This window comes from Felis catus, chromosome C1 (assembly GCF_018350175.1).
Source record: "Felis catus isolate Fca126 chromosome C1, F.catus_Fca126_mat1.0, whole genome shotgun sequence".
NCBI classification, from domain to species: domain Eukaryota; kingdom Metazoa; phylum Chordata; class Mammalia; order Carnivora; family Felidae; genus Felis; species Felis catus.
Genome location: NC_058375.1, coordinates 65016230 through 65031016, shown reverse-complemented (window position 1 = coordinate 65031016; position 14787 = coordinate 65016230). Strand labels below are relative to the sequence as shown.

The window sequence follows — 14787 nt, the reverse complement described above, 5'->3', positions numbered from 1 at the left end:
TTATTTTTTAAGAGAAAATTGAGATTCTTTCAGTAAAAAAGGAGAGGAACTTGTTAAATAGACAAGAGATGGGGGTACCTGGGTGGCTCAGTTGGTTCATGGGATTGAGCCCCATGTCGGGCTCTGTGCTGACAGCTTGGACCCTGTTGAGGATTCTTTCTCACCCTTTCTCCCTGCCCCTCCCCTGCTTGTTATCTCTCTAAATAAATAAATAAACATTAAAAGACAGGACATGAACAGTATGTTCCATGTTATGGCTGCCCAGCACATGTTCACACATCATACACATGTATACATACTTGCTTTTCTTCATGGATTTAGAATTTTTTGTGTGTGCCCTTGCCTAAAGTAAAGAAATTTTCACACACACAGGAAGATAATATAGGTATCAATTTGTGTATTGTGCTTAGGCCTCATTTGTTTCCTAAATTTAAGGAGGCAAGTTATAGTTGAATATTTAAAATAGTTCACTCCAGGGTGCCTGGATGGCTCAGTTGGTTGGGCATCTGACTTAGGCTCAGGTCATGATCTCGCAGTTCACAAGTTCGAGCCCCGTGTTGGACTCTGAGCCTGCTTTGGATTCTGTGTCTCCCTCTCTCTCTGCCCCTTCCCTGCTCATGCTCTGTCTCTCTCAGAAATAAATAAACACACACACACACACACACACACACACACACACACACACACACACACATAAAATAGTTCATTCCATGAATGCTTGAATAAATGGTTAATGACTATATCCATTAGGGTTGGGGGAACAGAAGTTATTGTAAGTATTTTGAATATAATAGGAATATAGGCAAAGAAATACTTAAACAACTACTGAAAGGACTAGTCAGTGAAGGTCAAGAAGACCATTTATGGCGTTTGGACCATAAATAAAAAGTTGGAACTGTGCTACTGACAACAGTACTTTGAAGATACTTACTTATTGCTACCTAGACTTATTGCTGACTCTTAAGGTATCTAGAAGTGAGATAGGCTGCCGTGCTGGAGGTAGGAGAGGTGGCCCGTGGGGGTTTCAGAGCCCAAACAGGTTAAGGAGAGCTTCTTGTGTGGACCCAGTCAAGGGGGTTGGAGCCCAGGTAAGTTGAAAATGGATACCCATGTTGGCTGGGGGTTGGGGTGCAGTGGGTGATAAGATTGAGGGATGGATTCCATATGTAGAGTTGATCTAATAATAAGTATAGTGAGAGCCACATTTCTCATTGTCAGATAAGAGTTACAGGTATGCAAAGGGAGAAAACTAAAATGGATCGTGTTACTAGATTGGACTTATAGGTGTCTTTGTGAACTCATGGTGATACATATATACACACATACATACAGAGGTACAAATGTGTGTATGTGTACACATGTATAGAAGCAGATGGATGTGTATATATGTTAATTCCCTACCTTTGTCACTGAAAGGGCCTGGGAGCAACGCTAATTCCAATAGGATTGAAAATACCTAGCTTTCATCAGGTCCTGGCCTCTTAACATCTTTCTTCACTAAAAGGTACCAGCCTTCCTTAGAGAAGTGGCTGGTTCATATCAATGTTAATTTCCAACTTTTAGTCATTTCTGTTGCGTAGGAAAATGTCCTTGTGTGTATGAAATGTACACCAAGATGTTTGGAGGAAAGGAACATTTGCTTAGCAGCTTACTCTCCATGGTCTAAGTAAAGGAAATTTCTTTGTGTCATATTGGAGTTTTCCTGTAAGTTTGAGATCGTTTCCAAGTTAAAAAATTTAAAATTGTGCAGTCCCTGGAAATTATCTCAACTGTTTGCCACTGGTAATTTTCAGAATAATGCTCAGAAATCTATTAAACTTGGTAACCTGCTAATCTCAGGACCCTGGTGGGTTATTCTCAGGATGCTCATAAGACACAAGATGCTGCTGCTTTTAAAGATGTTAGCTGCCTGTGACACCAAGTAAAGGATTCTCGGGAAGATGCTTGGCAGTAGTGGCAAAATCCTATTTATGCCATCTGTGGATGCTTCAGTCCTACTCACAGCTGCCACCAGAGGGGAGAAGTTGCTTTCTTTTGTGCCTTCTATATATTTCATAGATCATTGATAATGCCTAATCTGTAGTACTCCTGGCATGGGATCCTGGAAAATGTAGGCTTCTCTTCTTCACAGAAGGGAGTGTAAGAATGAATGGAAATGATGCTTTATCGGCTGTACAGTAAAGTCTGTCTCTTGTCACCTCAGTATTCATGCATGTAAGCAACAGCAGTAGCAACAATATCATGTTTCTGTTTAACACCGTGTAACCAGCTCATGTACCAATACATGCTGCGTTTACATTTTCCTAAACTTGGGAGACTCAAAGTTCTATGAGTCACTATATCCATTTTTGGATGTTAGTCATTCATCTTTAGTTCAGTCAGTTCAGTCATAATATCCCTTTCATACTGTGAAGAATAAACTATAAGATTAACTACAACCAGTATACCTTATATGAAATAGTAGAGGAAGAAAAGTAAATTTATAATTATTTACAAATTTGCTAAATGTTTACAGATATGTATATGCGGTAAGGAAGAAATATGTATGTACAGCTGATCATTTACCCATTTCATATTCTCTGTTTTCTCAATCAGCACTTAAGTTGGTTGTGGTTGTATTTACCCAGACCATCATTACTGAAGAATCTGAGGTCTTTGTAATCTTGCCTGGTTTAGATTTCTCTAGTTGCCTATTAGCTTTTAACCTCTGGGTTTGGAAATACTGAATGGTGCTTGCTGTGGGTTGAATGGCGGTCCCCCCAAAAAGATATATCCATGTTCTAATCTCTGTGAGTTCACCTTAATTGTGAATATGACCTGATTTGAAAAAGGGTTTTGCATATGTAATTAACTTAAGGATCTTGAGATGAGATCATTGTAGATTATATGCATGTACCCTAAATTCAATGATAAATGTCCTTATAAAAAGACCTACAGAAGAAAGAGACTCAGAAGAGCTGAAAGCCATATATAGGCAGGAGGCAGAGCTTGGAATATATAGCCACAAAGCAGAAACTTTAAGAGGCAAGGAACAGAATTTCCCCTAAAATCTTCCCTAACGTATGTTCCTGCCTACACCTTGATTTTGGGCTTCTGTTCTCCAGAACTTTGGAAGATTAAATATCTGTTTTCAGATACCAAGTGTATGGTAATCTGTTATACAGTAGCCCTCTGAAACTAATACAGTAGGTATAATCTGGTTTTCAGACATAAGCCTCTTTGTTCCTGTTGTATAGTGGCCATTTTATTTCAGCCTTTAAATACCCAGTACTGTAACCCACTCTGCCTCTTGGTTCAGTGACTAGAGGAACCATACATAACCAGAGGAGTATTTCAACTTTTAGTCCAGAAAACCATTGTTGTTTCCCTGTGGAATTGAATACCTCCAAACTAGTAGAGGCCAAAGTTGTGGAGATGAGAAGCAAAGATTTGTGAGTATGTCATTAGGTACTTTCTTTACCTGGTATCTAGCCTCATGTATTCTGGTTATGGGGAAAATACCATATACTGATTTCTAGTTTGGAGCATATACCATACCACAGAGGACAGTACCAACCCCACAAAATTTTGCCACCCATGCACAAAAACTGAGTCTTCAATAGGCCAGCAGCTTTTAGGTGATTTCACATGATAAGGTCAGTGACTCCCATGAATGTGAGCCCGACGTGGGGCTCGATCTCACTACTGTGAGAACATGACCTGAGTTGAAATCAAGAGTTGGCTGCTTAACCAACTGAGCCACCCAGGTGCCCCACGGAAAATATTTTAGTAGACATTCTCTCTAAGAAGGGGTGACTAGTAAACACACAAAAGGGTACACTATCAGCAATCATTAGGAAAATGCAAGTTAAAACCTGTGAAATACCATCACACAATTCTTAGAATAACTGGATAATATCAAGTGCTTACAAGAATGCAGAGCAAGTGGAATCGTCACATGCTGGTGGGAATGCAAAATGTTACATGCCAAATGATAGATTGGCAGTTTCTTCTAGGTTTAATAAGCATAAGTGCACGTGACTCAGCAGTGTCACTTCTGAGTATTTACTCCAGAGAAATGAAAACTTATGTTCATAAAAACTTATGTTCACAAGAGGTGTGCCTGGCTGGTTCAGTCTGTAGAGCATGTGACTTGAGGTCGTGAGTTCAAGCCCCATCTTGGGCGTAAAGCTTACATTAAAAATAAATAATAGAAAAGAAACGTGTGTACAGATGGTCATAGCAGTATTGGTCATAATTGACCTAAACTGGAAACCATTGAAATGTTACCGGCTGGCAAATGGATAAACAAAATGTATAGCTCTATAATGGAATAATACTACTGGTAGTAAAAAAGATTGGAGTATTGATGCATGCAGCAGCATGGATGAATCTCAGAAACATTAGGCCAGGGGAAAGTAGATGTGAAAAGGCTATGTGATGTTGAATTCCATTTATATGAAATATCTGAAAAGTGGGAAACCATGAAGACAATGTACATCAGTGGTTTCCTGGGGCTGAGAATAAGAGATTGATTGTAGGATGGTGCAGGGGAACTTTTTGGGGTGTCAGAAATATTCTAAACTGGTTTATGGTTGTGTTGCAAAACTATAAATTTACTCCCCCCCCCGCCCTTTAAAGCAGGCTCCATGCCCAGTGTTGGACTTAAACTCACAACCCTGAGATCAAGAGTTGGATGCTCTATAGATTAAGCCACCCATGCATTCCCCCCCCCCCCAAAAAAAACAGTGTGTGAGTGTAAAACTTAACACTGGAGTACAAATATAGGTGCCCTTGGTAGACTGGAACTTAAGTTACTTGAGTTTCTGAAAAATTGAAAAAGTAGATAGGATCAGGTTGAAGAAGCAAACCAAAGGCCACAGGAAATATCATACAGATTTCAAGCTTGAAAGTGGCAGACACCAATAATAACCTCAGCATTCTGCCCCCTGCATTGTACAAGGCAACAAGCATAAAGGTTTTTGCATGGATACAGCAGTAAATAAGGAGATGTGGGTCAGTTAAAAAAGGAATTATCTTAGGTAGTTTCTAATCCATAGAATTGTGATTTCTTAAATTAAGCTTTAAAATAAACACAATTGGGGGTACCTGGGTGGCCCAGTCGGTTGAGCATCTGACTTTGGCTCAGGTCATGATCTCACAGTTTGTGAGTTTGAGCCTTGCATTGGGCTCACTGCTGTCAGCGCACAGCCCACTTTGGATCCTCTGTCCCCTTCTCTCTCTCTACCCCCCCCCCCCACCCCCCGGGCTATATAAAAAATAAATAAACATTAAAAAATTACAGTTGATCCTCAGAGAGATAAAAACATAAAGATATTATATCATAAAAACAAAACTCAACAGATGAGTTGATTGAATAGCAGCATAAATAATGCTGGAGAGCAAAGTGGTGTACTGAAAGGTTTTGCAGAGTTTCTCCTAAAATGAAACACAAGGATAAACAGATGGAAAACAGAAGTTTCAACATGTTGGATAGATATAGAATCCAATGTTTTTCTAATAGGTAATTTTATTTTATTTTTTTAATTAAAAAATTTTTTTTGAGAGTCAGAGCATGTGAGCAACTGGGGGAGGGACAGTTGGAGAGGGAGAGAGAATCCCAAGCAGGCTCCACACCCAGTGAGGAAGATGACTGAGAGATTGAGCCCAGGGTAGAGCCTGACTCAGGACTTGCCATGAAATTATGACCTGAGCTGAAATCAAGAGTCCTATGCTTAATTGACTAAGCCACCCAGGCACTGCATATTTATTTTAGAAGAGACTAGAGGGGAGGAACAACTATTAGGGCAACAGTTTAGAGAAATTAACCTGAAGTAGAAAAAAACATGTATCTTTTTTTTTTAAGTGTTTTTTTTTTTTTTTGAGAGTGCGCATGAGGATGAGTTGGGGGGGGGGGGGGGGGGAGAGAGAGAGAGAGAGAGAGAGAGAGAGAGAGAGAGAGAGAGAGAATATCCCAAGCAGGCTCCACACTGTCAGCATGGAGCCTGATGAGGGGCTTGAACTCACAAACCATGAGATCATGACCTGAGCTAAAATCAAGAGTCGGATGCTCAAACTGACTGAGCCACTCAGGCGCCCCAACATGTATCTTTAAATTAATGAGGTGGTTGTAGTTAACTAAATATTTTAAAAACCCCACCTAGACACATAAGAAATATCCTAATGCCAAAAATGAAGTCCTGAAAGTATTCAAACCTGATAAAGCTATGTGCTAAGTGTATTTAATTGGTATAATCAATCTGACATTACATTTCAGAAATCTCCATTCTCTAGGGATAAATTGTGCATCATAGAAAGTCCCAACTTTAATTCTCTACCTTGAGACAGACATACTTTGATTTCTTCATTAACCATCAGACAGCCACAGTGTTTTTCATTGCCTTTCATTGTTCTGTGGAAGCAACTATCTTATATCCCAGAAAGATCCTTGCCCCCAAATAACTTTAATAAATAAATAATACATGATGTATTGAAAGGTAATGAGTTCTGTGGAAAAGGAAAATAATAGAACAGTGTACTAGAACCTAGTACAGTGATGATGGGAGGTGTCAGGTGCAATTTCAAAAAGGGTGATCAAGATAGGCCTTCATTGAGAAGGTGACATGTAAGCAAAGACTTGAAGGAGGTGCGGAAGGTTTTCAGATAAGCGTGAAAAGGAGTGATGGCCATGTAAAAGCTTTAAGAAGCAGGAATGTAAATATTTGGTTCTGGGAATAACAAAGAGGTCTATGTGACTACAAGTGAATACATGATGAAGAAAGTATTAGAAGATGAAGTCAAATCATGGAGCCAGATCATGGAGGTACTTCTGTGCTATTCTAAGGATCTTTGGGGATAATGGTAGGGTTTTACTAGATTTGATTCTAGGAGAGACATTATCTGAATTTGGCTGTCTTTGTCCTCAAATAGTATGTACCATGGGCATTTAGTTACCCATAATGAAATATTTTTTTAAGAGTCTCCTGTCTTTTCACACGAATACAGGTAGATAAATTTCAGATACCCTTCATCTTTCCCAAGTTCTTTGCCTCCACCTTTCTTTTCATACTAGTTTTTCTATCATTTCAGCTTCTTTAGTTGAAAGCAGTAGTAGCCCACATTAGCTAACTTAAGCAAAAAAGAAATTTATCAAAAGGTAAAACTGAATAACCAACTTCTCCAGAATTTTAGGATCCAGGCTAGTTCTGAGTATGTAGCTAACAAAATTGACATTGGAGTGACTTCATTCTCACCATTAGATCGCTCCTGAAGATTTCCATTTCTAGTAGAGTTTTGCCTAGATGAGTCACATACTCATTTCCTTAGGCCTTAGAAGAGGGAATGGAACAACTTTAGGGACTTTTGTGCCACCACTTTTGGGAATTTGTCCTATACATATATGTATATTGTTGGTGAAATGACATGTACAAGATTATTCTTTGCAGCACTGTGCTTGTAATTCATTGCAGCATTGTGTTTGTAATAGCAACATGTCCACTAATATCTTAAGTGAACAGAAGTAAAGGGTAGACAGTGGATATGATATGTTTAAATAAGATTTACACATTTGATTTTTAATAAATATGTAGAGTATTTGTTGTTTTGAAGACTTACCTTGACCATTTTCAGTTATTGTCTTTGATTCTCCTTTTGTGTATACTTGTAAATTTTGAGACATAACCTAGACTTGTTTATTTATAGTGTTACTGTGGTACTAAGATAACTTAGCATCAATGTACATCACATTCTTTACGAGGAACTGGCCTTCTCAGATGCTAAAGTAGAATGGTTGTATTCTGCTATAAAACAAGTTTTAGATACTAGGTGACTGATTTTTTTTCTTCCTATAGCTAAACAGAGCATTCCAAGAGGAGGACTCTCCAGCTACTTTTTATTGCATCAGTATGCAGTGGTTTAGAGAATGGGAAAGTTTTGTGAAGGGTAAAGATGGAGGTAAGTGGTTAACTGAAAAATGAAATTCTTTGTTGGGGCGCCTGGGTGGCTCAGTCGGTTAAGCGTCCGACTTCGGCTCAGGTCATGATCTCACGGTCTGTGAGTTCGCGCCCCGCGTCGGACTCTGTGCTGACAGCTCAGAGCCTGGAGCCTGTTTCAGATTCTGTGTCTCGCTCTCTCTCTGCCCCTCCCCTGTTCATGCTCTGTCTCTCTGTCTCAAAAATAAATAAACGTTTAAAAAAAAAATTAAAAAAAAAAAAAAGAAATTCTTTGTTGATTTTTTTTTTTTTTAAATTAACAAATACTTTTTGAGTATCTGTATGCACTTCGGATTATATACCAGTGAGAAAAAGAGAAAAAGATCTAACAGTCTAGTTTATATTCTGGTTATATAAATGCTTTAAACCTATTTCATGAATTATAGCATATTCATAGCAGGAATAGAGGAACCGAACAAAATTAGGCTACAATCTTAATATCGAAAAGTTAAAAAAAATCTTCCCAACATTGGTTACATAATGGTTTAACCATTACTACTTTGTGGACTTTAAAAACAAATTTGTGGGGCGCCTGGTCAGCTCAGTTGGTTAAATGTCTCACTCTTGATTTCAGTTCAGGTCATGATCTCATGGTTTGTGGAATTGAACCCCACACTGGGCTGTGTGCTGAGGGCGCAGAGCCTGCTTGGGACTTCTCTCTCCCTCTTTTTCTGCCCCTCCCCCACTTGCATGCACTTTCTCTCAAAATAAACATTATAAAAAATTTAAAAATAATTTTTGTGACAGTATGTGTAAAAAGATGTTCTTGATATATGAAAAAGGTTGCAATACTGTATACATCCTCTGAAACTTTTATATTAAAAAAAATGGCAAACATATGCAAAGGCAAAAAACCCCACAGATATTAAACCTGCTTATCTCTCTGTAATGGGATTACAATATTTTTTCTTCCTTGTGCCTTTTTTTTCCTTCAGATTTTAATAATGAACACGCACTGTCCTTTTATATTTTGTATTCAAGGGGAAAATGGGTGTTTTTCCCCCTTAAATTAAAAAAGGATGTATTTTAACATTTCATTTTATAATGCTTTTGTAATGTTTTTAGTTTAAATAATGACAATCTGAAATAAATCGAGAATTACATGATTTCTTTTAAAAAAATTTTTTTTTTAATGTTTATTTTTGAGAGAAAGAGAGAGTGTGAGCAGGGGAGGGGCAGAGAGACAGGGAGACGCAGAATCCAAAGCAAGTTCCAGGCTCTGAGCTGTCAGCACAGAGCCCAATCCAGGACTCGAACTCACGAACCTCGAGATCATGACCTGAGCCCAAGTTGGATTCTTACCCAGCTGAGCCACCCAGGCACCCCTACATGATTTCTTTTTAAATTACAAAAGAATTGTTCTTTTATAGTATTAAAAGTGAATTTTATTTTACTTATTTATTTTTTAAAAGTGCATTTTAACCTGTGATCCTCAAATGGATAGTTAAGATTGAGATTTTGGATGGTAGTGAGAGAGCCTCTCTCCCCCTTTCTTTCTTGGTTTTGTTTTGGGGAAACCAAAAAGACCCAAAAAGAAGCTCAGAAGACAGTTCAGAATTCACTATAATAATCAGTGTGATTATATAGTTACATTCCTCAATTATTTCAAGCACAGAAATATGTAATTCTTTGGTGCATTCCTTTGAAAAGTATGCATTTTGATCATTTGTTTTTCCTTTTGACTTAGATCCTCCAGGTCCTATTGATAACACTAAAATTGCAGTCACTAAATGTGGCAATGTAATGCTCAGGCAAGGTAAGTTTGACTAATATTTAAACTATCTGTCACTATTAAGAATATATCATTACTAGCCATCTGTGCCACATTTTTTACGCAGCTCAATGATATAATTCATACATGAAGTAGGACAAATACTTGCCTAAAAGTTGCCAGTGTTTGTTATTTGAGCAAAGGTTTTAAGGCTTTTGTATGAGCTAGGAAAGAGTACTTAAGACAGACCATATGTTGCAGCTTATAACAATATGGGCTGGTAATCTGAAAATTCATGTTCCACAAGTTCTCAGTTATCCCTGGAATATTTATGCTGGGGGGAGGGTACATTATGAATGTTTTTGCAATATGAATATGTAGGATTGTAAATATTATTCTGTTTGCACTTAATTTTAGGAGCAGATTCTGGTCAGATTTCAGAAGAAACATGGAATTTTCTACAGTCTATATATGGTGGAGGGCCCGAAGTTATCCTACGACCTCCAGTTGTTCATGTTGACCCTGATAGTCTGCAAGCAGAAGAAAAAATTGAAGTAGAAACTCGGTCCTTGTAATTTTGAGGATATAGAAAGTTCTAATGAGAAATCATTTTCATTTCCTCTCGCATACACATGCAAAAACATTCCTAAAAACATGTTTATTTTCTTGATTTTTAATATTTTATCTCTTATTCCTTCTTACTGGGCATTATGGAAGAATGTGTTAAAATGTATGATATACTACAGGTTGGTATATTTAATGCTAGATAACCTACCGTAAAGTCTTTCAGTGTGATATTTTTGAAAGAGAAGGGATAATTGTGATCATTTGGTAATCAGTAGGTTATCTTTGACCTTTATACTACATGCAAATCCATAGTATCCTTTGTAGTTTTGTAAATACTTTTGCTTTGGAAACTTTTTCATTACCTTAAAATACCATAACTCTGACCAATCATTTCAGTTCTCCAGAAACCTAATTTAATTGTATAGTTTTGACATGGCTTCATATAATAAAGAGCCTATTTTAAATTGAAAGTTGTAGTCAGAAAAATGGTAATTTCCTAAAGCTCAGGAAACATTAAGGTGTCACGTCTTTTGCACTGCAGCATATAAACTAGCATATTAATATTTACAAAATGTCTTTTTGAATGTATCAAGGATGTATTTAGTTTGAGTGGAATTTGTGTCAGCAGTTATCAGTAACTTATTGCCTCTTATACTGTAAAAGGTTAAACTTCAATTCCTGTAACCCTGGATAGTATTCATTAATATTAGTAAAAAACTTAGAGTTAGTTTTAGGGCACTTTTTATTTTGAGAGCATGACGTATGGAATGTGTTGATGAGATTGTTGATAAAGCTAAAGACACTTGCAAAATGATTTTTTTAATGAAATGCATAAAGTCTTTTTGGATAATATAGTATGCACTGCTGTTTGCTTGATTATGTGATGTCAAAACTTTAACTATATTCCAAGTACAAAAACAAACTGGATTACTTTGAGGATGTTGAATAGCATTCATGATGGTTTGTTTTGGCGTGGGGCAACTGCCACCAGCTAAAACAGTGTTGTTAAAATTAGTTCAATAAAAATGATTTTAAAATGTGTAACTTGGGTGTTGAATTGACTTGAATATTAAGTGTGAAAGGTATAAAGTTTGTTAATATTAATGTCTTCCTGTTATTTCTTAATCACAGGTAGGCAAAATAAGTCATTTGGTATAGTACTTAAAGTTTTGATGTTTAATGAAACAGCGAGCTTAATTAATCAGCATTAAGATGTATTTGAATTTTTAAAAAGATGTATCTAGCTTTCAGATTTCTTCTTCCTCGTAGTTACATTATGATCCTCTTCACAGATTTAATGATGTTGTATCCAACTCTGAATCACCAGAGCTTATTGTAATTTTGGTATTTAAGAGATAGTCAAAAAAGGTTTGTTTTTAATAGTGCTTGTCATTTATTGAATATTTATGATGTTTCAGCCACCTTACTAAAGTGCTTTACTTATATTTAATCCTTATTACAGCGTTATGACTTAGATCAAGTGGCTTGCCCCAAGTTACACAGCAAAGAAGTGGCAGATGGGGACTCCCAACTCCAGTCAATGTAACTTCATACCAGTGCTTATTCACCATTTTATAATATCTCCCAATGAATTCTTTTGAAACAGATGATAGTATTAGTCACATTCATTATTAGCATTACTATTTTCATAACAAACTTTGGAAGATTATGTGTGATTAATTATATCAGAAAGAGGTAATTGCCCTGTATTTTGAAGCTGCTCCTGTAACTCTCCAAGATGATAAGTTTGAATATACTTGTTACCGTTTTGAAGGATTGCATGTAAGGGGATTAGGTAAGAAACTCTTTCTCTTTTTTTTTTTTTTTTTTTTTTTTTTGAGAGGGAAAGTGCATGTACAGAGGGGGAGCAGAAGGAGAGGGAGAGAGAATCTTTTTTTTTAATGTTTATTTATTTTTGAGAGAGAGAGTGTGTGTGTGAGTGAGCATAGTGGGGGAAGAGGCAGAGAGAGACACACAAAATGTGAAGCAGGCTCCAGGCTCTGAGTTGTCAGCACAGAGCCTGATGTGGTAGCACACAGTTTGAACTCACAAACTGTGAAGTCATGACCTGAACCGAAGTCAGATGCTTAACAGACTGAATCATGCAGGCACCCAAGGGAGAGAGAGAATCTTAAGCAAACTCCACACCCAGTGTGGAGTCCAGTGTGGGTCTCAATCCCAGGACTGTGAGATCATGACCTAGGCCAAAATGAAGAGTTGGACACTTAAACGACTGAACCACCCAGGTGCCCCAAGAAACTATTTTTTTAGGGGAGAAAACCCAGGCCACTGTTCAAGACTATTTTAATGATAACACAGCTACTACTAATCACTACTAATGCTGAATTCCTACTAATGCAAATGTTTGGCACAGATTAATATGCCCAAGTACACACAACTAAGTGTCAGAATTCAAACCCAGATGTGTCTTACTTCAAAATCTATGCTTCTTTCAGAAGTCACAAGTAAATTTCCATTTAGAGAATCCAATTACTGTTTCTCAGCCACTATTATATCCTGAAACTTCCTTCTTTAAACTTGCCTGGTGCTGCATTTTATCCATTTTCTTCCTCCGCATATCTCCCTATTTAGAGGGCTCACTCACTCCCTTGCTTTCAGCTATCACTTTTTTTTAAAGCAATCTCTACATACAATGTGGGGCTCAAACTCTCAACCCCAAGATCAAAACTCTGTGCCAAATATATATGCTCATATGTCAGTCACCTAAAACTCAAAAGTTTGAAAAAGCAGTATAAATAGTTATTAGAATGGGCTCTAGAGTCCAGTGAATGTATTGGTTAACTTCTGGTGCAAAAATGCTATATAACAACCACAAAAACTCAGTGGTATACAAAAACATTTAGTTATTTTACAAGTTTGTGGAGTTCAGCAAATCAGGCTGTGGCTGGTCTCCACTGGGCTCACTCATGTATTTGCATTCAAGTTGGGCGTTGGCTAGGCAGGTCTTGAGACCTTGGCTGGGCTCACTCATTTGTCTTGAATTGGGCTCTGTTTCTTGTGTCCTTCACCAGGCTAACCCAGGCACGTTCTCTTGTTCATGGCAGAGGAGCAAGTTGTTTTCAAGCCTCTGCATGTGTCCTATCTGCTAATAACTCATTGGCCAAACCAAGTTACATGGTGGAACCTAGAATCAAGGGATGTGGGAATACAGTCTACCTTTAATGAGAGGAACTGCAAAGTCACATGGCAAAAGGTGTGGATACAGAGAGATATGAACAATTAATGCCATTAATGCAGTCAATCTAATGTAGTTAAATTGCTCATTTTTGAATCCTGGCTCTGCCACTTACTAGCTGTAAACTTTGACACTTACTAGCTGTAAACTTTGACTGATGTTGGTTTTCCCATCTGTAAAATGAGTATCTACTATCTTGGGTTGTTGTGATACTAAATGCTTTAAAAGATACAAAGTACCAGGGGCACTTGGGTGGCTCAGTGGGTTAAGTGTCCTGACTCTTGACATCGGCTTAGGTCATGATCTCACAGTATGTGAGATTGAGCCCCATGCAGGGCTCTGTGCTGACAGCTTGGAGCCTGCTTGGGATTCTCTCTCCCTCTCTCTTCTCCTCCCCTGCTCACCTGCACATGCGCATGTGCTCTCTCTCAAAATAAAAATAAACATCAAAAGATACAAAGTACATAGTAATTGTATATCTCTTCCCAATTTTGGGTGCAAAAAATGTGCCCTGACAGATACATCATCCTACAGTGCTTTTTACATGTCATCAATGGCAGAAAGTCCAGGATCCCAGTCCATTTCTCTGTATGGCTTTAATTGCTAAGTGGGTAAGGACTTCAGTAACTCATGTCTGAAGTGTGTACATTTGGCAAGATTATGAACGTATAATTATGATAGCAACTGTTCAGGTATAGGTTTATCAAACAAGCTCTTTGGGTTTAAGTTCATTCGATTTTCTTTCTCACCTATGTGAACTTGTGCCATAGGACCTGTGGACACTGAAGGGTGAAACTGTTCATGAATATAACAGCATGTATAGTTCTCTAACAGCAGTCATGATGCTACTCAGGTTGAAGACTATCTTTTGTAGTATAACAAAGCCCTCAAAAGTTGGTTAAAACAAGGATTTATTATTTTTCACGATTCTGTGGGTTGTCTGGAGTCACTCATGAGGCTGCACTGAGCTGGCAGATATGCTATGTTGTTAAGTCCAAAAAGGCTCCTGACATAACTGGAGCCTTGGTGCTGATTGTTGGCTGAGCCACAACATTCATTTCCATCAAGGTCTCCATAGGATCTTATCCTCCAGGACCTCTCCATGTGGCTGCTCTCAAGAATAGCCTGATTTTCCTTACTTAGAGGATTCCAAAAGGGTGAAAGAAAAAGCTGTAAGGTTCTAAACGGTTAGGTCTGGAACTGACACTGTCATTTCTGCTATCCTCTATTGGGAAGGAACTATATAGGGGCCTGAATACTAGGTGACCATTCACTGGGAGATCCCAATATAACCATCTCACACATTTGACCAACCTGGTAAAGCAAGGGAAAAGCAGGAGGGG

At 37.9% G+C, this 14787-nt stretch overlaps 1 protein-coding gene across 3 annotated transcripts in view; it reads left to right on the top strand.

The window, feature by feature from the left end:
- Positions 1 to 11292, top strand: part of USP33 (ubiquitin specific peptidase 33) — a 63985-nt gene extending 52693 nt beyond the window's left edge. For all 3 annotated transcript variants that reach the window (XM_011284923.4, XM_006934853.5, XM_019837268.3), the window contains 3 exons: positions 7830 to 7932; positions 9658 to 9726; positions 10099 to 11292. In XM_011284923.4, coding sequence (XP_011283225.2) covers positions 7830 to 7932; positions 9658 to 9726; positions 10099 to 10256 — 330 coding nt within the window. In that variant the 3' untranslated portion in view covers positions 10257 to 11292. The remainder of the gene's footprint in view (positions 1 to 7829; positions 7933 to 9657; positions 9727 to 10098) is intronic.
- Positions 11293 to 14787: the final 3495 nt, after the last annotated feature.